Below are 23,583 nucleotides of genomic sequence, written 5' to 3'. Positions count from 1 at the left end.
TGACAAAGCCTAAACAGAATTTTAGATTTTTTTTTCAAATTTATTAAAAAGGAAAAACTGAAATATCACATTGACATAAGTATTCAGACACTTGTCTATATAACGTCTCACAGCTGACAATACATGTCAGAACCAAGCCATGAGGAGGGAGGGACTGATGTGAGGATCTGTGGAAGGATACAAAAACAATTCCCCAAAAGCACCTCCATAATTCTTAAATGGAAGACCTTATACAGACAGGTGCCTTTTCAAATCATGTCCAATCAGCCGTATTTACCGCAGGTGGACGAGAGTGTAGAAACATCTCAAAAATGATCAACAGAAATAGGAGGCACTTGAGCTAAATTTCAATGTCATAGCAAAGGGTCTGAATACTTATGTCTATGTAATATTTCAGTTTTTCCTTTTTAATATATTTGCAAAAAATTATAAAATTCCGTTTTCAACATATCAAAATGTGAAAAAAAAATTCAAGTGGTCTGAATACTTTCTGAATCCACTGTAAGAAGGTTCATTTAAAACAGTCCTGATGTAATATAATTTGAATTGCAGAGTAAAAGCAATTTGCTCTCTGTTCATCACAGTAACAACAGAATCAATGCTCATCTCCTGATGATAAAAAACATAATTAGTGTTCAGCCATGTTTTGTAACCTGATATTCTGGTTTAATCAGAAGCAAGGTCTGAGTCTTGACTTGATGAAAATAAAAATGACATCTATAATGTTGCAAACACAAAGACACGGTGCTGGCTCTATACATGTTCACTTTGATTGGATGAGGAGTCATCAGATTTTACCGATGTGAGAACATCATATTGAAGGTACACACAAATTATATGCAGCTACACACACACACACAAACACACGCACACACACACACACACACACACACACACACACACACACACACACACACACACACACACTCTGTCACTCACATGTGCACACAGTCATATATAGTCACATAAATGTATGTCCGCATAAATAAACTTGACACACACACAAAGCTTGACATGTATATATTGATCAGTATAATATAATCTGTCAGCGTGCTAAGATAAATGGAGCTCATTAGGACTTCATAACATCAGCATCAAATTACAGCAAAATGCTATTCCATGCCACATTTTTCATGAACCAATTCATCAATATCATTGTCAAAAACTGTGACGCTGAAAAGCAATCAGCTTCACATGAGCTAAGCCTCAGATTAGTCTTCTTAATGTTTCCCTGGGATATGCGCCGAACCGAGGGAGACGAATAAACATGCAGCATTTGGCTGTCACAGAGACGGATGGCGACACAGGCAGATATGCGACGCAGACATGCAGACATGCAGACATGCTGATAAACAGGCCGATACACAGATGGATGGCCACACAGGTGGACTAACTGCCTGAGACAGAACAACAAACGAGAAGACAACAGGCAGCAGACAGACTGATGGGGCGGCAAACACACATGCAAGTGGCTGCAGCCTGTCACAGAGAGGAGGCCAGTTTACACTGAGGCTGCCATGTTGGACGTCGTTAATACTTAACAACATCACAGAGAAGCAAATTTTGCATCATTTTTGGAGCTATGTTGTCATACAGTCCCACCAGTATCTCAGCAGAGCCAGATGTAGCAGCTGTGCTTGCTGGGAGATACTGGACTCGACTGCCAGACAGACTGAGAGACAGACAGGTGTGCAGGCGATGGCACTCAGACACAGGCAGGTCTAACTGAACAGAGAAATCGCTGGAAATTACTAAAAAGAAACAGACAGGCAGTTTGAGTTTGTGTGGAGACTCTGGCATCATCATAAGGAGATTAGCCGCAGAGCATAAACAGCTCGATATGTCAGAGACACACAGAGTCACAGCGCCGAGGTGGCATGACAGACAGGCTCTCAGGATGTTGAACACTGACTCTAAAGCTAATAAAGCCAAGCCGTGAAAAGCTTTACTATAAACCATTATGCTCAGTGACTGTGACTATATACAACATGATGCTGCTGGAGAGTCTTTCAGAGGACAGAGGACACATGGATGTGCATGATGCCGCAGGGATGTTACAGTCAAACTGGAAGTTTATAAAGACTCTCGTTGGTATTCTGATGAAACAGGAGTCGTTAAATATTTCATACTGCGAGCATGTTCGTATACACACTTAGGACTCGCCTTCGCCTCTGGGACCGGCTGGATCTAACAAGTAACCATAGCAACTTCATACAAAGTCATATTCACACGGCTTGATAAAATGAGAAATGTGGCAACAGGAACCTCTGGGGTACGCAGCTCTGTCACTGCCCCTGCGTGTTTATGGAGGTGTGTGTGTGTGTGTGTGTGTGTGTGTGTGTGTGTGTGTGTGTGTGTGTGTGTGTGCAGAAGATCAGCGCTGCCCCTCTACGTGCTCTTTGTCAGTTGTGTAGTAATGGGCACTTCTCTGTGGGGAAACACACCGTGTCAAACATTCTTTCAGACATGAACAGATCAAAGCAGAGAGTCTGGTTGTCATCTCCCAGAGAAACTCAAAAGTAAGAACCATTATCATGTTGCACATATTGTATGTTCACAATGTCACAACTGACAAGCTGTAGTGACGTGCTGTACAGGAGCTTTGAGATGTATTAGATGTTTAAAATTTATAGTCCTAGTCTGCTTTGTGAAATTCAACCATAACCACCACGGTATGGCTTCTTGTTTTAAGGATTTTCCAATTTACCTATTTGAATTAAAACCTAAGATGTATTGGAACTGGCTTCACACAGGTCTGACATCTGCGAGTGATGCTGATGCAGTGTGTGAATCTAGTTTGTCTGTTTTTTTTCACCATGCCAGCCTCCATCCTCTTTTGCATGTGATGACATGGTATCTAATGGGAGAGGTGATTCTCTGCTCTATACAACAGCATCTGGGATGATGCTGTCATCCCTAATAGAGGCCGATGTGCTCTGTGGACGGGGACAGTAGTAATTGCTCTCCACGGAGCGTCGGGGTGCCAGCGTGACATGCAGGGACAGGGGGACGGCAGCATCATCGTCAGCTCTCCCCGATCCTGTCCCTTCCCTCCTCTGCTCCTGCTTTCCACTCTGTATATGTCTCTCCCCGTTGTCTCATTTCATTCAGATCCTCTCTCCTCTCCTCTCCTCTCACCTCAACCTCTTGTCCTTTCAGCATCCAACCTCCTTTTTCCTCCTCTCTTCACACCACCCTACCACTTCAACCCACATCATATTTACTCACCCAAGGCCTCCTGCTGTCTACCCACCCACCATCGCCCCCACCCCCACCCGAAGAGCCTTCACACAGCTCTTGGAAAACAGGCACAACAACGCCGCAGGAGGGGTGTGTGTGTGTGTGTGTGTGTGTGTGTGTTCGACACGGCTGTTTTTGCACACCACTACTACGTTATGCACTCTTTGTGTGTGCGCGTTGTGTTTTCACATTTGCGTACAATGTGACTCAGCATGAGGTGAGAGGTGGAGTCTCGATGACAGACAGCAACCTGCACATTTCCCCCCTCAACTCCACTTATTAGCTCGGAGGATGACAGACCGTGTCATGGCCGCAGACATCTTCCTCTCCTTTACCTTCCTCTCCCGCCCTATCACCTCTTCATCTCTGGCTTCATTAATTCTTCAAGACTCTCCTTCAGCACATTTGAGCTGCATATTATTCTTGCACACTCCAATTCAACACAAGCCTCTAGCTGTCAGTGGTTTTTATAAGGATAATAATGATAGTAAAATGGAAATGAGCGGAGTAATTGTTAATACCTGTGGCTTTAAAGAGAGTCATTATAATGTCAGCCTTAGACACACTGACACAGCGTTGAGAGGTTACTGCTTTCAATAGAACACAGTGCTGAATCCTGTTATTGTGATAGAAGCGTTTTATAAAGTAAACTGCTCACTGAAACAAGTACAACAACAGAGGCGCAGCCTTCTTAACATGATTTGCAGTTTGGTTCACTGCTTTATTCGAACCATTCATCCACTTAAGAGACATCACTATAGGAAAATCGTTTAAAGCGTTGGGGTAATAGCTCTCATTAATATCCATGACTCACCACCACCTCCAGCGCAGTGAGTGATGTGTGGCGGGAGGTTAGAAGTAAACCTGTTCAATATTTAACCTGTGTTTAGAGTGTTTGCACTGAGCAGCTGCCAGCTGTAGCAACCAGGCAGGCTTTGTTTTGATTGGCTAATGAATCCAGCTTAGTTCACGGCAGCTTTAATTCCGACTGACTGTTGTATTCACAATGTCAGGAGGAAGTGGACCTCGTGAATCAACTATAAAATTTGAAGAACAGAGATGGAGATCATCCTCTGGGTCCACGAAACTAGGAATTGGAAGAATAGATGAAAACACTTCCTGCACTGGCACTGACCCGCTGTGATCATAAGGTCTTCGTCTGGTATCAGATTTGTTTACCGTATTCTCAAAGCAACAGTGGGAAATCTTTTTTAAAGCATGTTTCTGCGAGCGTGAGAGACTCCACTGAATAAGGTGAAGACCTGTCAGCGGGTAGATGTGTAGCTGTGATGCACGGGATGGAAACAGTATTACCAGATACAGAACTTCATTAATGTAGTCCATTCCCACGTCCCTGTGCTTTTAAACCCGTGTTGTGTCCATATCTTTAAACAACATCTGAGGGCAGAGTTACACCAAAAACAGACAGAGGCGTTGTTGCAGTGTCAAGCTTTCAGTTTCATTTAATTCAGGAGCAGGCAGAGGTGTCAGGGAGACACAGCTAATAGCAGGTGTGCCAGGGGATTACTCAACTGCATCACTGAGGCTGCTGTTGTGACAGAGATAGAACATGAACACATCACGTCAACACCTAATGCTCCCAACGTCATGTAAACAATTTCAGGTCCTGTTCAAGGAGGGCTTCTATTTGCTGATGGCAAATTCGCCTTTAAGAAGTAGGATGTCCCAATATCTATTTTGATCATATATATATATATATATAATAATATATCTTATATATAATATATATGTATATGTATTATATATATATATATATATATATATTGTTGTACATTGTATATTGTTCAGTGGTTCCTAATCTGCGGGTCAGCACCTTTCTAAGGGCCATAAAATGATTAACATTTATAACATTACTTAACATTATTTCTTTAGGTGTTCCTTTAAAATTTGCTTTTAAATTACTAAATGGTTTTACATATTTGGGCCTCTAAATATGTCTTTGTTCAATCTGGTAAACATATTCAACTGGAAGACTCAAGATCAACAGAGGTAGACAATTTGTTGGTTTAGGGGTCACAAGCCAAAAAGGTAGCATTCAATTTGAAATAAAATAATGGATACAACATCAAAATGTCAATTCTCAACTTTAATTTGATCCAATACACCAACAGAGTAAGAACTGCGCAGGAGATTGTGCCCAGAGTTTCGGGGTTCAAAAGTAACAGATACACATGAAATTGAACTAAATCATCATATTTTAGATTCTGTGGAAAAGCCTTTGCAGTCAGTGACTTGACCCATTGTCATTGTCCACACTTTGTATCTTCCCTGGTGATGCTCTCTAGCCAGTCAAGGATGTTGCAGCTCTTCACCCTGAAAAACTCTTTGGTTGATTGCTGGTTGATTCATGTGTCAGATCGTTGTTCTGCTGAATGATAAAATGTTCGATGTCTAACGAGTTTGGATGCATTTGGCTGAATCTGGACACACACACGCACTTCTCCTGTATACCTCTGCATTCATCCTGCTGCTTCTGTATGTGATTAATAAATGCCAGTGTGCCAGTTCCACCTGAGCCACAACAGAACCACCACCGTGTTTGACAGATGAGGTGCGGTAGTTTGGGTCATTAACTATTTGTTTGTTTTTTTCTCCAAACTTTCGTCTTTCCATCATTTTGATAGAGGTTGATTTTTGTTTCCATTAAACTTTGTTGCAGAACTCCACCAGTTTCTTTTTGTAAATTTTTGCAACCTGCAACCAGGCCTCAGTGTTGTTGCTTACCAGGAGTTTGCAACTTGTGTTGAAGTCTTCTCTTTAACATTGACAAAGAAACATGTCTGCCCATGTCCTGGAAAACATCTTAACTTGCTGTACAGTCATAAAGAGGTTTTTCTTCACCAGGCAAATGATTTTCTAGCCAAACCTGCTTTTTTATTAGAATGTACCCAACTGTTGATTTTGGCAAATCAACTACCATTAATAATAACTTTATTCCAGAAGTCTAATTCAACAGCATGCTTCATTTTATCAGTTTCACTTAATTCACTTATGTTCACTTAATCTGGACATGAACTCATTAGTAGGATATCTTTTTGCAATCCCATATTGTTATAAACCAATCCAGTCACATGGCAGTTCTTCAATGCAATGTATTGAATTGTGTACACGGACACACATGTTCCTTTTCTTTTCCTTTTCCGTCAGTAAAATATCGACTTGTTGTGACTACAGCATCATTAAACTTCTTTATGGTTGTGTTTAACCCCTCACAGCACTTGGTTAAGGCCAGGGAAAGATCCTAGTCTGGTTTAATACAGAAAATGTTCACGGTGACTTCAAACACAACGTGTTTGTTTCAATTTAACCAAAACCACCATCTTTTCCCAACTTTAACCAAAGTGCTTTTGTTGCCTAAACCTGAACACAGGATCTGGATGCGACTCTGGGTGTGAAACCCGGGTCCTGTGGTTTGTGCGCCCGCCAGTACTATACGTGTGAAAATCGAGTGTCATGAAAAAATTGAAAAATTTGTGTCCATGTACACAAATCAATAGATTCCATTTTGTGACTAACAAACCTGTTGGGTTAGAGCCTTCCTGATTTTGAGAGATCTTTTCAGGATTTATTTTTCCAGTAAACTGTAGATATAGATATCAGTATGTATTTTTATGGCATTGATACGGAATACATTTCCAATAAAGATTACAGAAAGGATCATTACAAAACTGTATTCAGAAAATCTCCCAATAACACCAAGACAGACTGCTGCCTCAAATATGAAAGGAATATGATTGAAACCCTGATGAGAGTTTTAAGTGAAACTGAAAGCTTCAGACCGCAACAACGCCCCCTGCTACTCTTAGGAGTAACAATATCTATAAAAACCTGTTACTGTCATTTCCTGATCTTAAGAAATGTATAGTATCTGCACTGTACAACTCCCATTCTGCAGTTGCACCCATAACACATTTGAGTGAGAGTTTCTTTTTTTTTTCAGATCTCACACTCCAAAGTAAAACCAGTCAGTTTTTCAGCACTTAAATTAAACACCTGGCATGAAGAGGCCTGTTTATGACAGGATCAGGAGAAAAAGAGCACACTTCACATGGCAACACCGTCTGTCATTCCCCAAGGAAACAACCTTTCATCCTGCCTTCATGCAGGGATAATGTATGAGAGAAAAGAGGGGTAGCCCTTACCTATGACAGACACACAGCCCAGAGGGGCTATGAGCGATGCTGGGGCAAAGCCATAGGCAGCAAAGTTCCCCAGTTCCCCGATGCCCATGAGAACCACACCGCACCACCACGTCAGGGAGGTGTAGTAGGGCTTGGAGCCACGCTGAGACTGACGGACGTGGGCATATTTCTGTCAGGGAGACAAATACACAGAGCTGGAAAAATAAGCAATTTAAAAGATAATAAAGCATTACAATGGCTGTTGCACAATTTTAAACACACCATAACACTCTGCTGATTAGCATTTAATCTCAGAAGAGGCGTGGCTCCACTTAAGCAAATCAATGAGGTGGGAAGCTGTACAAGGCAAACGCAAATGTATACTTCCTAATCGTTACCAGTTCCATGTCTGTGAGCTCACACAGCCTCGTAAAACATCAGTATTTTCCAACACGTTTTCACATTTGCTTGAGGCTGTCTCGCCCTCTCAGTCTGTCTGCATGTTGCTGCCACTAAAGCCCCAGTTACTGCACCTGCTGCTGCGTTTTCTGACAGTGTAATTTAGCTCCACACATAATTCTGGTGAATCACTGATGCTCATGTTAGGCAGGTATGTTTTTAGACCACAGTCTCTAAAGCCTCTCAGGCTGGTAAATGCAAGAGAGTATGTGTATGCTGGTGGTTAATGAATTACACACATTCTCTTAATGACTCGGATTGATTATTTAACAGCATGTAGCTCAAACACTCCACTTGAAATAGCGCTCGTACGGCATCTGGGGTGTATATACACTGATAGACCATAATTAGTATGATAAACAGGTGCAGATACAAAGTGCTAAAAATGTGTTGTTTGAATTTATAATTGGACAAGTGTATTGTGTTAAATTGAAATATATTCATGATGTTTAAACATTCACTTTTGTTCATTTGAATTAAAATAGGCTTTATTAGAATGAAAGGCAGAGCACATTTCTGCCATCTGCTGCGTAAAGCCTGCTGTGAATGTGTCAGCAGATCACACAGTCAGTGCCTCAGTGTACATTCACTAAAGTCCTGATGAACACATCCAGAGTTTGCTAAAGAGAGAGCAAACTGTCAGGAGAAAAGCAGTGTAGCAAAACTCCGAGAGCGTAAAACTGAGTCTTTATAGGCGTCAAGTGCCCGCTGTGTGCTGAGCGCCTGCTGCACACCTGGATACCAGCGCCTCTTACCTGTATGTTGAGTGAGATGCTGATGAGGACATTCCCACATATAGCGATGATGATTCCCAGGACGTAGGTCTGAAGAAACAAACAGTAAACAGACGGAAGATTAGGTGACGCTCTACTTGTCACACAACAATTATAAACACCCCATAATACTCCCTGAAAGTCCTCCCTCCAGCTGTCACATCTGTCACTGCCATGACAACCACAGAGAGCATTGTTCCATTGGTGCTCTGTTCAAAGGCACTATATTGTGTGTGTGTGTGTGTGTGTGTGTGTGTGTGTGTGTGTGTGTGTGTGGACCAGAAGCTTTAAAGATTTATAACATATATAAAGGAGTATCAAACTCTCAGTTCTCACACACTCACAGTAAATTGCAGAAAACACTGACGTTTAACACACATACACAAAAGCACAAACACTCCGTCACCACGTCTCTCCCACGATATACGACACCTCACAAAGTTCTGGATGCAGGTTGGTTCACACCTTTGGACACACAAACATACACATATGCAAGTTTTGGTAGTGTAGCCTGCATTGTTGTAGGAGCTGGTAATGTGGGAAAGACTGAGGTCAGCCTACAGTCATGCTTGCAGCTGTGTAAGGTTGTACAAAGACCCAGCTAAATGCTAACGTCAGCATGCTCACATGCTCACAGTGACAACACTAGGATATTGATGGTTGGCAGGAAAATCTTTAAAATGTTCACCATCTTGCTTTAGTGTGCTAGCATGCTAACATTTCAACAAGTGCAAGAGAGGCTGGTGGGAATCTGGTCATGAACCACAGTATGGGGTTTATTTGGTGAGGGTGCAACTTGGAAAAGTTTTACAGAACATAACCTAGCATATTATAGCATGACATGACATAACGTAACAGACATGCAATACTACAGAAGGACAAAACAACTGACTGCTTTTTCTTATTGTTACAGATTCATATTTTGATTTATTGAGAGGGAGAGAGAGGTATTGATGGTTTTTTAGGGCGTAGGCAAAAACAGGTTGGTTGGGGGTGGGGCAGTACTGGGGAGGTGGAAGTGTGTGTTTGGTTTGTTTCTTTGTTTTGTTATAGTCCAGTGATACATATGCGCAGCACTGGGTAGATGGGATGCGTTTGGTTTGGCTTGGTTTGGTTTTGCATTGTTACTGTGCAGTAATACAGTGGTCATGCTCCAGACCCTTAGGAGGAGGCTGACCACCAGGAGACAAGAATGCTACATGGAAAGTTAAAGGATCACCAAAGTCAGTAGGGCTTCTTAATCTGGGGACCATAAATGTCTGTACAAATTTAGATGACAATCCATCCAGTAGCTGTTAAGACAATTCAGTCTGAATGGTGGTGAGTGGTGGACTCACTGACGTTCCTATAGAGCCACAAAAATGCCTTGTATCATATCATTAAAACTTACATAATGTCATAATACCACCGAAAGATAATAGATATGTTTTCGTAGCCAACAGCACACATGTATAATTGGTGTTTAACTGATGGAAGGAGAAACAGGATCCATTTGGTCTAAGTGTTTCAAGAATACACAGGGCTGCTTCCCCCCATATGCTTGGAAAATTACTGCCAAGAGGAAATTTAATTTTAGGTTATAAACATACCGGCGGCTGTGGGCGGACAAAGTTTACAAAGAAATGAAAGCACACAGTGGGGGTGGAACGTGAATAATGAAAATCTAAAGAAAGACACTCAATCACTGTAAAAGAAGTAACAACAGCCAAGCACATCCAAGTGTTTATCCCTTGAAAGAGCATCAGGAGAGAGATGGAGGGTGGGGAGAAGAAGAAAGGGGATGAACAGTGACGAGAGGTAAAACAAAAGGATAAGAGGCGAAGCATCGGAGAGGAGTGCGCCAGAGGATGAGTGTGAGGGATTAGAGTTTAAAAGAAAGATGGAAAAGAGGAAACAGCAACAATAGATTAAAAAAAAGTCAAGGAGAGTAGAGAGAGTGAGCGACAGTGTTGACATGTGGAGTGTGCTCTCCTCAGGTTCAGCGGTCCATTCTGTGAGATAAAGCAGGCAGTGGGTTATTGTCAATAACATCCATCTGATATTGTTGACAATGAGATAACAGCACTGTGGTCAAATGATGCCAGAATGAATGGAGCGTAAATGAATTCCTCTGGTCTCCAAACACCACAGATGATCACTGTCACACAATCCAGAGGTCTCCTATCACTCTGTCAGAGCACGTTACTGAACATCATCAGTGGAAACATGAGAGAACATCTCTTCACAGCAGCGAAGGGGAAGCGCTGTTGTTAGAGCTCGCTCTTAGAGTCATTCACCAAAAACCAAAAAAACAGTCTCTGGACAAGAGAAACCCTCTGCTCAGCCTCAGAAAGTGCGGTGAAGTGAACAGAGGATCACCAGACAAAATGATGATGGTACATTTCTACAGTTTAATAAGCTGTCTTTTGATGAGAACAACAGTATAACAGGGTCTCACCTGCAGGTGTTTTATCAGGCCGGAAAATATGAGATTGGAACTGTGTGCATGGAGCATCACACATCTCACATCGCAACTACATGTACTTTGTAATTGTCTAATATGTACTTTGTACTGATTTTCATAGGCAACACAGACTATCAGTTATTTCCTTACTTACTATAGACTACTACTTCAGACACTTGGGTCTTTGAACAAACCTTTATTTTCATTGGTCCTTTTCAAATATTAAGATACACTAAAATAACCTCATTTATACTCACTGATGGCTTTGGATCATCTAAATCAACATTTGCACTTTATGAATATCTCCAGTTTCCCCGGGCTGCTGCCCTTCACCATCTTCATGTGATATCTATGTAGTTTTACATCAGTTCATAGCAGCACATTATCAGTTCCCTACATGTACACGTATTTCCCCTCAAAAAAATCAGTGTAAACATAAGTGAAACTAATGTGGCAACACAATACTACATTGACTGATATTGTACATAAATTTACTCAGACGTGATTGTAAGATCCACATTTGCATTTTTAGGCTCAATAAATGTCCAATTTACAATCTGTCATCAATGTCAATGTTACATTGTCGCCTCCCTTAGGAGAAAAAATGTCCTGGAAATGTCTTAGACTAAAGGATTTAGTTGCTAAAAGACATTTAACAATAAAGACACAATAAATAACAGGACTCAGAGTTTACAGCAGCAGCTCTGAGAGGCATACGCAGGCCCAGTGATGCTTTTTAAATAAATACTAATGCCAGGATGCTGACATGCTATCAATGCTAACATGCTGATGTTTAGCACGGTAATGTTCATCATGTTAGTTTAACCTCTTAGCATGCAAACATTTGCTAATTAGCACTGAAAATGAAAGTACAGCTGAGGCTGATAGGAATTTTGTTGGTTCAGTTTTGCAAGTATTTGGTCACAAACCAAACAAAAAGATATTGTAAATCTGAGTTGATGATGCCAAGAGAGGAAAATCAGGGTTCACCAGAGTTATTACAAGTCATCCTGAGAGGGGGCGTGAGTGTGTGTACAATGTTTCAGACCAATCTATTTAATAGTTGCTGAGTTATTTCATTGATATTCCTAGAGACACATACTGCTTGTGTAACTGAAAATAGTGCAACCACAAAAAATCTAAATGAAACAAAAACATAAAGTTTAACATAAGGTTTAATAAAACCCAAAGTGGTTGGCCGTTGTTGTCCAGAAAATTTCTATGACCCACATTTGCATCTTACTTTGGAGGTCAATTATAGTCCATTTGCAGTCATTCTTCGCTGACATGCAAATCATAATAAAACCAAATTGATAGCACCCATCGCTCAAAACCGATTGTCTACATTTCTCATCCTGACATCCTGGCTACCTCAGGGTGGCCTGAGGCTGGATGCTTGGTGATACAGTGATGGAAGCAAAACATGCACAAAAGAAAAGAGAGACGGACGTCCCCCTCCTCTCTCCTAAACACACAGCAGAAGTGAAAAAGTAGCTGCTGCTTTCTTTAAACCAGCAGCCCATTTTCAAGTAGTTTTGACTTATCTGATCATCACACAGCATAATTCTATCCAACAGCCCACTTTAAAGTAAATCCACTCCTCTTTATTGCATAACACAACTCATCATCTCCTCACCAGCCTTATAAAGAATTTAAGCCAAGTGGATTTATGGGTGATTTTAAATCCAAAGTCACCACATACAGTCCAGTCCTCTCCTCTATTTCACAGTCCACCTCTATCTCCTCTTCACATTTAGCTTGACACCAAGTCTGATGAGTCCACTGACCTGTAGCACACTGCAGCAGGGAGGACACCGCACCAGAGGTAAACAGGGTTTCGACTCCAGTGTGTGTGTGTGTGTGTGTGTTTGTCTATATATGTGTGACGACTGCAGTGTATGAGAGGTAAACAGGATTTAGGAGAAGCTGGGGAGCAGATGTGCGGCTTGATGCGGAGATTCCTTGGGGACTGATATCACATGAAGGTAAAAAGTGCATGTTTGTGTGTGTGGGTGTGAGATGATGGACTCCATCCTCAAAGGTGGAAACAGACAGACAGAGAGAGAGAGAGAGAGAGAGAGAGAGAGAGAGAGAGAGAGAGGGAGAGAGAGAGAGAGAGAGAGTGTGGTGGGCCCGACTGTATAAGAGATGACTACAGCTCAGCGGTAATTCATGATCAGACAGATGGCGTCATCCTTCAGGCCAGCTGTGGTCTGTTCACTAAACCAAGATCAATAAACTTGTCAAGCTTTATAGGACAGAGTGTAAGTGGCCTGTTGCGTTGCTGTTACTGAGCTGACACGAGGAGGCTGCTGGTTAATACTGAGAGGGGCCAGGGGGCAGAAAGAGGTGTTTGACTGTGTGTGTTTGTCTGTGTGTGAGAAACAGTGTATTAGGAGTACGAGGTGGTGGATGTACAGCCTGAGGACAGTTTATTCCACACACTTCACACAGGAGATGTAGAAATTTGGAGTGTGAGGAGGGATTCATCTCACCTTTTATTGGATTCATTCATTTCAGAATAAGCTGCCAGCAAATGAATTCAGCCTAATTACAGTAAAAATTATTCTTTTTTTTTTGTTTGTTTCTTTGTTTCTTTGTTTGTTGTGTCAGAGCTGGTGAAAAGAGAGAGCGCAAGCATTGTCAGAATATGTGGTCACAGCAGGAATCAAGCACCTCACACTGACAGCAGGAGCCTAATGCTGTACCCAGCGAGGGAGAGAAATCCACTCAGCAGTGTGAGAGAAAGGAAGCAGGAGAGAGGGAGAGAGAGAGAGAGAGAGAGAGAGAGAGAGTTTTCCTGTCACAGGAAGAGCAAACAAGGCCAGTACAGGCGAGGCCGGTACACTGGGAGTGCCTTTGGCTTGTCAGCTTACTTAGCAAACATTACACACTTTACCCAGGGAAAGCAAGAGGCGTCACAACACAAGGCTCCCTGTGTTGCACTGTACTGTGGCCTTCACTACTCTGATGATGTTTTACATTACTGACGATTTTTAATCTATTAAACCTCACCATGCAGTGATGGGACGTCCTGATACAGCGAGAGACGCTCCATCACAGAATCAACAGGGTCTTAGTTCCTGCTACATATTGAGCTGGAACTAGTAAGTTGACCAGCTTGATTCAAACTTCATTCAACAGTTGTGTAAGATCGCAGATATAGACAGCTGACCTAACACAGCATTACCTCCTGCTGTAGAGTTGCATCTAGTGGTGAATTAACTGTGACCCAATGCTCTTGCTGGAGGAAGTGTGGATCAGCACTATAGTGCCGTGCCCACATATTTTGGTACTGTCCATATATTCAGTTTAATATCAGTGATTTGGGGTTTAGTATTGATGTTTTGATATCCCTCTTTATTTTGTGTAAAGGTTTCTATATATTTATCTTCTGAAGATTATTATGGCTTCATGTAAAAACAGAAAAAGATTGTTATCAAATGCTGACTTCAGAGAAACCCATCTGATCTGGACTTTTTCACAGACACTGTCATCTATCTATGTACGAAAAAAATGACTTACACACAGTGAGAAATACTGAACATATGAAATGGGATTGTTAAAAAGACACTGATTAATGTCTTGTCCTTCTTGTTCTTATTTGGGGTAAATGCACTTAAGTAAATCACAATGTACAGAACTGTACCTGTGTAAGATCTATGTGCGTCCTCCACCACTACATCTGTGTTTGGCCGGTTATCCGGATGATTTAAAGTGGACTTTTCCTTCAACTCTCTCACTCTTGCATTTGATGAAGTCTTCTGTAATTGAAAGGTTGTTCCAGGCCAGACACAGAGGGAAGCTGATTACACTCCAGCTTTCTTTTAGCTTTTTCAAAATGTAATTAATTTGATACAAAGGAGGGATTCAGTTCTACAAAATGTCACCAGAGAACAATTGAGACCAAAGAACCGACAGTCTAACTGGCAAACGGCACAGGACACGGTGATAGAGACTCTGAACAGCTTGGATCGTTTTTTTTTTTTTAGTCTTAACAAACAGCAAAATTACAGTGAAAATCTGAGGTCATTGGATTATTTAACCTGACACTGATACTGATTGTGAAGAAACTATAGACGACAGATCAAAGAAAGTTCCTCGTGTTCTTTTACTCGGCACATAAAAGGCTGCAGGAGTTGAATGAGTTTGAAAATCAGTATCAACAAACACAAAAAGTGAGCACAAACTCTGTGCACTGTGAGCACATTCATCATCAAGGCACAATAAAGGCTGCGGTTTCTCTAAGTTTACCATCCTGTGGTGGAATTCCTGCAGTTCTGCCTCTTCCACATTAAACTGCAGACAGTCTATTCAGAAAAATCCTTTAAATAAATGTCAGAGATAAAGTCGATTTGATTTCCTTTTCTTGTTATTCGGTGTATCAAAGGACCGCGCTGAGCATCAAACCCTGAACGCACACAAAGATTCATGCTCACACACAAATTACTACTGTACTATTAGAGTTGTGTTTTACCTGAAACCAAACTGATATTCTGACTGTGAGCTTACATGTTGAACTTACATGAGACCTGTTCCCTACAGCTGACCTCACATCACCCTCATGAAGGCAAATGTACATCTCTGCGCACACACAACTCTTCTGAGAAATTTGTCACAGTGTGTACTTGCACAAAGCGAACTGTAATCAAAACTTTAATGCACGCTTAGCTGCTACAAACGGCAAGTGTACATCTCCAGCCTGAATGAATTCATACTAGAGCTGAAGTAATAAAAGTTGAATGGGCCTGAGAGCTGACGGGGAGACTGACAGCACTGATCCTCCTCCTCACTGGGACACTGACCAACAGGAGGACAGACAGACAGACAGCGTGGCCCTTTGTGTCCACTGACAATGGGGATCTGTCCCTCCCGGGGATGGGCTGATCTCTGGATGAAGCCCTTGACTTTCAGCTCAGGGGTGGTGCGTACAGGAGAAGCATGGGTATGAGGAGGAGTCAGCTCAGGGACAAAGATGGAGGAGAAAGAAAGAAGGACAAGGATGGACAGACAGACACAAAACATATGGACTATTTATGTTGAGATCCCAATTTCAGCTACATAAAATAATGTTAATTATTAGCTAACCAGTGAATTTCAGCAAGAAGAACATTCCCAAATAATCATCTATGTGGCCGCAGCAGATTGTCACATTTGACCTCAAACCACATGTTGACTGAAGCAGAGCCATGACCATGATCCAGGTCAAGACCTACAACAGCCTGCAATGTTTAATGTACTGTCAGTGAGCAGGAAGGATAAACAGCATCCTTTGCTATTCTAGAGTCTCACAAGTCGTACGGTAAAGAAGAGGAAAGGCCATGGTATCATTATAATGTACTCAGCAAATTATATTTACATTAATATTTCATATATCTTGTATAAAACATAAAGATTTTGGCCTGATGATGGCACTATGAGAGCGATCAGGGGGCTCACCAAACGTACTTGCTGTCGTCCTCTGGGTACCATGAATATCCTCGGGCGTTTACATGGAGATCTGGTCAGTAGCTGTGGAAATGACTTACTCTGGGCCAAAGTGTTGGACTGTCATATGAAGGGACTGACTAACATAATCTTCCTCAGCCCCCTCTGCTATCAGGAGAAATCTGATGTATTAACTCAGCGTAGTTCAGTGGCCAAGTTTGTTGCTGCTAAACAGTTATTTTTAGCCGCGCAGCCTCTCATCACCCACCTCCTTCACCTCCTATGGAAACAGCAAATTCTGCACAAATATAAACAGAGTGCTACAAAACTGTTTAAGACTTAACTACATACCACAGTGAAATCATGTACCAGCTTTAGTTACTAATGGACAGTAACTAAGTACATTTACTCAGGTATTCTACTTGATTTTAAGATACTTGCGCTTTAACTCATATTTCACTACATTCAATTTCTGAGGGAAATGTTTTACTTAGAACTCTGCTACATTTATTTGACAGCAAGATTAAAATCTTAAATTAAATACGTATATGATAATATCATGAAATGCAATGCTTTTTTTAAAAAAAATTAAAGATTAAACCAAATGCCTAAAATAAAAATACCTTCTACCTGACTACATTTCAGAGACAATTCTGCACACTATGTTTATTTGACAGCTAATTTCCTTTGAGGCTAAGATTAAAACATTAAAAAACATAATAAGCTTAATACATAATAAGGCACTGGTTAGGTAAGGTCCCTTGTCATGTTTCAGTTAAGATTTCAGCAGTTCTGCAAAAGAGACATGTCATCTTTTAACTGTCTCAGGGGATATCCAAAAATGTTCGCAGAGAGGTCAGATCATCCAATATTTGACAAAAGCAGCAAAGACTAGAGAAAAGTCAACAAATGTAAACAGATCTGTGTAGAACATTGTTTTTTTTTCTGTCCCGTCCCATTTATGACCTAACAATCCCTCAGACTGCCTGAGCCGGTGGTTGGGAACAACTAGACTAAACTACCTAAATGTATATAAGCTACAGCATTAAAATGCTACTTAAACATTCATATATTATTATTAACACTTACATATTACAGTGTATAATGATGTAACTCTCACAGTGCCATTTTTTCTGCAAGTATATTTTGTTGACAACACTTCTTTACTTTTACTCGAGTAAGATTTTGAAGGCAGCGAGACTTGTAATGAGGTATTTTTACATTGCTGTATTTGCAGCTCATTTACTTGAGTAAAAGATCTCAATACTTTCTCCACCACTGACTTTAGAGCTGCTTCAAGTCTTCGTTTGGGCTCATTTTGTCACATTTTAAGATAGTTGACGAGGGGTTTACGGTGTGAAACCTCCCCAGTTTAAATCAGCCGAGGGACCTTTGATGGAAGTATCTGCCTTTATTCCCCGTCATCTCTCTACTGTACTCTCTCAAATAACTGCATGCAGTGGCCAAAAAATGCTTATACTTAAAATAAATACTGTTACCAAACATAGTACATGATAAACTGTGTGCGTGGATCCACCATGAACCAGTTATCTAATGGGCAACCGATGGGATACGCTGTCAAAACATGGACTACTGCTGTAACATCCACATTCACAGTCGCACCAATGCAAACACTTTCAACTGTGGAAGGCAGTAAAGTGCGAGACAGACAGATATTGTCCCCTGGATGTCGGGATGTTCTCTGGGATGGTGGGTAGCTTTGGACAGAGGGGGAGCTGGGACCATTAGCCAGTTGTTCAGGACTCTTACAGTAGATCTATTCTCTCACAGCCCACCCATGAGCCATTACTCATTACTCACGCCTCTCATTCCTCCGGAGATACACTCTCTCTCTCTCTCTCTCTCTCTCTCTCTCTGACCCATCACTGGTAATGTCACACAGAGGAAACATGGCAGAAAGAGAGAAACACACCGACAGGGGAGGATGAGCATGAGGAGAATGTGTCTCTAGCATAAGAGTGGGAGGGCAGAGGACTGGCGCGCACACACAGCAGGAAACGAGTAAACACACACACTCAGTCAAAAAGGAGAGACTTTACATTATCATACACCAACACACACGCACACACTCAACTTGATGCACAGATTCAGACGGTGCACTTTACAAAGTCAAAAGTTCAAAAGAAGTAAAAGTCCTTTCAACACAATGATTTAGCCATGATCGCTTTGGAAAGTAGTTCTGACAGGTGCCAACACCCATACATCTCTGTGCTGTCTGGCTTCCTCATCCGCACTGAGTGCTCATTACCCAAAGAGCTTTAGAGGCTGGGCTTACATTTTGATTCCCAATATGTTTTCAGACACTAACTTAATCTCGTCTCGGGCATTAGTGTGTAACTTCTTGCTCTTGATGGAGTTCAAGGAAGGAAGTTCCTCAAAGTTCAAAAAGAGAGAGAGAGAGAGAGAAACCCTCATCTCTCCTCAGTGTTGGCTCAGTGTTCAGTGAAGCTGAACAACGGAAACAGGTTCAACATGATTTATATCACATAGAGTAAGCAAGAAATACAAAATAGACCTACTGACATGTTTTCATATTAAAGTTTAAGGATGAATTATATTCTTAACATGGTGGGCCAAATGTTAGACTTTTATCATATGAATTTACATCTGAAATAACTGTAACGCTTTGATGATGTAAGTCTCATCAAATAAGAAGTATGTGGTCGAAGTTGTCAACAACAGTGGTCTTAACATGATTATGCATTGACACATCTTCCACATATCTCTGAAATGACTGAACTGCATACACCGTGTACGTCCCGCACTCTGATCCACAAACTTAAACAAACTTACCCGCAGTGGGGTTTCCAGGATCTCCGCCCGGTGAGCGGAGGTCAAATCAGGAGCCTCGTGCGGAGAACTTGAGTTCGCCATGTTTTCCTTCTCATGAAAGCAGGAAATAATATTCTTCTGGATCACAGCTCCCACTCTCTTCACATCTTTGTCCGCTGTCGTTCACCTCACCCCATCCCATGCCCCCCACGTCCCCGCCGCTTCAGTGGAAACTCGGAGGGGAACAAGTTCCTCAATGTCGCGAAGTGGATCAGGAGTTTGTGATGACTTCACTTGCGGTCGGGAAAACGGACTTTCAATTAACGAAGTTGTAAACACGCACGGGGGACTGTATGTCCTATAGTTACTTATTGTCCGTGTTCATTACTTTATTTGGGAAATTATTTACAATTATATGATTAAAATATCAAGGTACCTTCTATGATGAGAAAAAGGTTTCAATCCACCGCATCAACACATCGGGACTTTGTTTCAAGACCCACTTTGTTTACATTCAGTGAGGATCAGCTACTGTGATGTACGACATTACGAGGTGCACTTGAAGGAGCCATGTGAGAACAGGTGCCATTCAGCTGCTTTCACAGTGAGCGACACAGTGTTGCACTGGGTGCAAACTTAAGCACATACATGGTGCAACTTTACTAAACTAGTCATTTATTTTGATGCAGCACGTGTCGTTTGTTATTGATCGATGTAAAATAGAAAAAGAACAGGAACCAGTTGTTTGAAATGCAGAGTCATATCATAAGGATCTGTTCCCCACATGTTGAGCCTCCTGCTTGTGAATTCTGTATCAAGGTCGGATGAAATGGCCACAATGGCCACAAGATTTATAGTGTTTGGGTTGGAATGGAAAATGAATTTAATTTTCTGCTTGGCAGGAGTGTTGAACCTCCCGGGTCTGATACAGTAGCTGGAATAAGCTTTATGGACAGAAATTTGACAAGTGCAAACGCCAAGGCCATTTTATCTAGTATCTAGTAGAAAGCGTGTAGCCTATTTAGCACTGTCATGGAGTACGTGTGTGTTTAGTCAAGATCCTAATGGAGAGTAAATCCTACTATTAAAATATCCAGGAATTAGTTTAAATTAATAAATTCAATGATGGGGAAATAAAACCATTTCTCATTTTTGGTGATTCCCCAAGAAACCATGTCAGGGCGCCCTTAACTGGACCAGATGATGTTAAACAAGTTGCCACCTGCTGGGCACATTTAGGATGGCAGAGAAATATGGATGGCAGTCTCCAGATGTCTGGACAACACGTGTGATTGAAGAGAGTCACTTGATGTCCCACCACTTGTTAGACTGAGGATGTGCTCACCTACAAACAGGTGCTTCATTTGTTTGAATCTGCAAATTTATTCCCATCCACTCCTCATCATTGCTTTTGGAAACCTCATCAGCAGCTGAAAGGGAGATGAAAAACAGGTCATCCTAACAAGCAACGACAAACAAGGCCTGCCACATGAGGAGGACAGAACCTGATCTCCATTCAGCATGGGTCCAGCTGTGTGAACGTCCCCGGTCAAAGGGATGAAGTGAGACCGGCTTCCTCACTGTGAATACATGAATGATGAAAGCTTGTTTGTGTTCAACATAAACAAAATTATCTTGTACAGATGGCGCTGCCTCTTTCTTTTAAATGCTTGCAACGCTTTTTGCATTTCTCTTAGAGACTATTTGGACCAGACCAACCAAACATTTATATATTAAACTTACAGCTGTCTGCTAATTACCCATACCATTTAAAGATGATTACATATGACATATCATTCACTATATTTACTTGAATGGAAAAATTCAGATGTTGCAACTGACGCCAACCCTGATCAACACTGATCAGGGACAGTTGCAACATATTAAAAATATATACAATTTCACAAATTTTGCTTTTTGTCTCAGTAAGCATAGTATTATGAAAATAATCATTGTTTTAAAATAATATTATAGCCCACTATTATTTACTTATTTTGAAGAACAGTTACTAAGTTTTCTTTAGAACAAAGGTCTGCATCAAAATAGACACAGTTTATCTATTTTATTGTTTATGATGAACAGAGCAGGCAAATATTATAAGACCACCAACTAGAACTGATTTATCGATTGGGCTCTCTTCCCCACATAACTTGTTAGTATTCTCTTATACTTGAAAATAAACAATTATTGTTGCATCTGTTGAGCTATGGAACAAACTTAGCTGTATATTTTGCCTGTCTTGCAGTAAAAATGTTGAAGAATACTGATGTGTGGCCTGTTCTGATTTGGCTACTTAGCTTTAGGACAATCAACATAACTTGCAACTGTCATCAGCCATGACAGAACATCCTGTGCTAGCTAGACACACTGACCTTGACACATGCTAAGCATGTCATTAGCAGTCAACAAAACAATGATTCAAACTGTGTAAGTTTTGCAACCTTGTTGCGACTGTCGTATGTATGCATATATATAATGTATATTATATCTGCATATAAAAAATGTCTTCAGACTTTAAAAATCTGGTTCGATTAGATTAATATTGACTCAGTCTTGAGGTATACTATAGTATATTCTCTACATGACTAGCCTCTCAGAAATCATTCAGAATTAGATTGTTTTATGTCTCTTTGTGCTCGTTTTGCATCTGTAGTTGTTTTGCATCTCTTTGTGGTCATTTGATTGACTTTCCATAAAGAAATGTTAACAGTCACTTACAGAGGTTCTGGTATCAGCAAACCATGGCCAATCAGATTCCAGGAGGGGGCCTGTACCACCCTGTGCTTGTGCGTACAGCTGCAGTTTATTGAAGCTCTGGAGAAACTGCACAACCTTGATGAACAGCATCAATTCAAAATAAAAAGAAGACAGAGAGAAAGAGAGGTCAACAATGTCTCACTGCTAGAAGTCCTTTCATCCTCAGAGGGTAGAGGACAGACAGCTCTGCGTGTTAACACTAACACTGAATCTGAAGGACACCGCGGTCCAGCTGTCAAAACTGACTGTCAGAACTAGATGAAGCTGAAGCACAGAAATAAATTGCAAGTAGCCATGCAATGCTGTGCCATTTTCTTTGTGTGGGCAGACCGAGCACAAGATCTTATTGTTCCAATTATTGTCAGGGAGCTGCGTCTGTATTTAGGTCATCGCTGCTGTTACATGACATCAGAGCCAATTAGTGCTCATCATGCCGAGCACGTAGACTACAGTCAGATGGACATAGGTGTGATAATTTGTTAATTTGTTAATATGCTATATGTTCAATTACTACACAGAAGTTCACACTTTTTTTAACTCTGAAAGCTGGCAGCAGGAGAATCAGCGTCTGCAGCTTCTATCTGTATTCATCCTACTCCTTCTGCGTCTGTGCTTTGTCCTGAGTCAGCCTGCTTTCACTGCCATAATAATCAAGGCCCATTTGATATGATTATTGTGGTGTGAAGGGGAAGAGCAGAGATGAATGAAAGCATATTTAATCTCACATGTCAGAATAGCACGACTAAACAGATTCCCCCTTTTTCTTTACTATTTCTATAAATCTGTGAGGAGACTGCTTCATCCATCATTGCTGGCAGGCATTCGGAGAGAGCTTTGACTGACAGCTTTTGTCATGCACAGAAGGCCGTGGCATTTTCCCCAGCGGTTATGGAGCCCCTCAGAGATGCATCAGATGACACCCTGATGTTTTCAGTCAGGGATGTTGAACCTTGACCTCCAGAGGAGAAAGATGTTGGAGCACTGAAGCAAGGAACGACGAGGAAAGAATGAAAGAAACTGGAGAGAGGAAAAAGAGGTGGATATAAAATGTTTAGAGACACATTAAGATATCGAGGGAGTGGGAAAGAAAATGAAGGAAGGAGAGAGAACGATAAAGGCAGCTGAGCAAAAGAGGGGGAGCAGCAGATTTAGTCGACACAAAAAACTCCTACACACTCTCACTTGAGCCTGCACCTCAGGCTTTGAAGGAGAGAGGAGATAGAGAGATATCCACATCCTCTTTTTTACTGTCTCTCTTCTTTTCTGTGTCTTTCTCATCCTGTCCTCTCCATCCACTCCTTATCTACCCCTTCACCTACCTCTGTCATTGTCACTGATTTACTAAAAGTCTTGCTTAATAGGATAAATAATGGTTGTCTCCTCTTGACCGTGTGGGTATGATTATACAATATGAGATCTGAATATTAAGATTTCAAACTGGTGCCTTTAGAGCTGTGAGCAGTTTCTCATTGTGAAACCTTTTACTACATATTCCAGTCTCAACACACCCACTGACAATAAGATGTTTTAAAGGATCACCTAATTGAAA

The 23,583-nt window shown here is 41.3% G+C and overlaps 1 protein-coding gene across 1 annotated transcript in view; it reads right to left on the bottom strand.

The window, feature by feature from the left end:
- nipal2 (NIPA like domain containing 2) overlaps window positions 1–19,553 on the bottom strand; it is a 28,198-nt gene extending 8,645 nt beyond the window's left edge. Inside the window, exons 1-3 of the mRNA XM_022753401.1 lie at window positions 19,299–19,553; window positions 8,597–8,665; window positions 7,404–7,572 (exon numbers count right to left, since the gene is read on the bottom strand). Of these exons, the coding sequence (XP_022609122.1) occupies window positions 7,404–7,572; window positions 8,597–8,665; window positions 19,299–19,379 (319 nt within the window). The 5' untranslated portion in view covers window positions 19,380–19,553. The remainder of the gene's footprint in view (window positions 1–7,403; window positions 7,573–8,596; window positions 8,666–19,298) is intronic.
- Window positions 19,554–23,583: the final 4,030 nt, after the last annotated feature.

The sequence above is a fragment of the Seriola dumerili genome, unplaced genomic scaffold (genome assembly GCF_002260705.1).
Source record: "Seriola dumerili isolate Sdu_G_001 unplaced genomic scaffold, Sdu_1.0 BDQW01000191.1, whole genome shotgun sequence".
NCBI classification, from domain to species: Eukaryota; Metazoa; Chordata; class Actinopteri; order Carangiformes; family Carangidae; genus Seriola; species Seriola dumerili.
The sequence above is the reverse complement of the archived record's forward strand: the minus strand, read 5'-3'. Positions and strand labels throughout refer to the sequence as shown.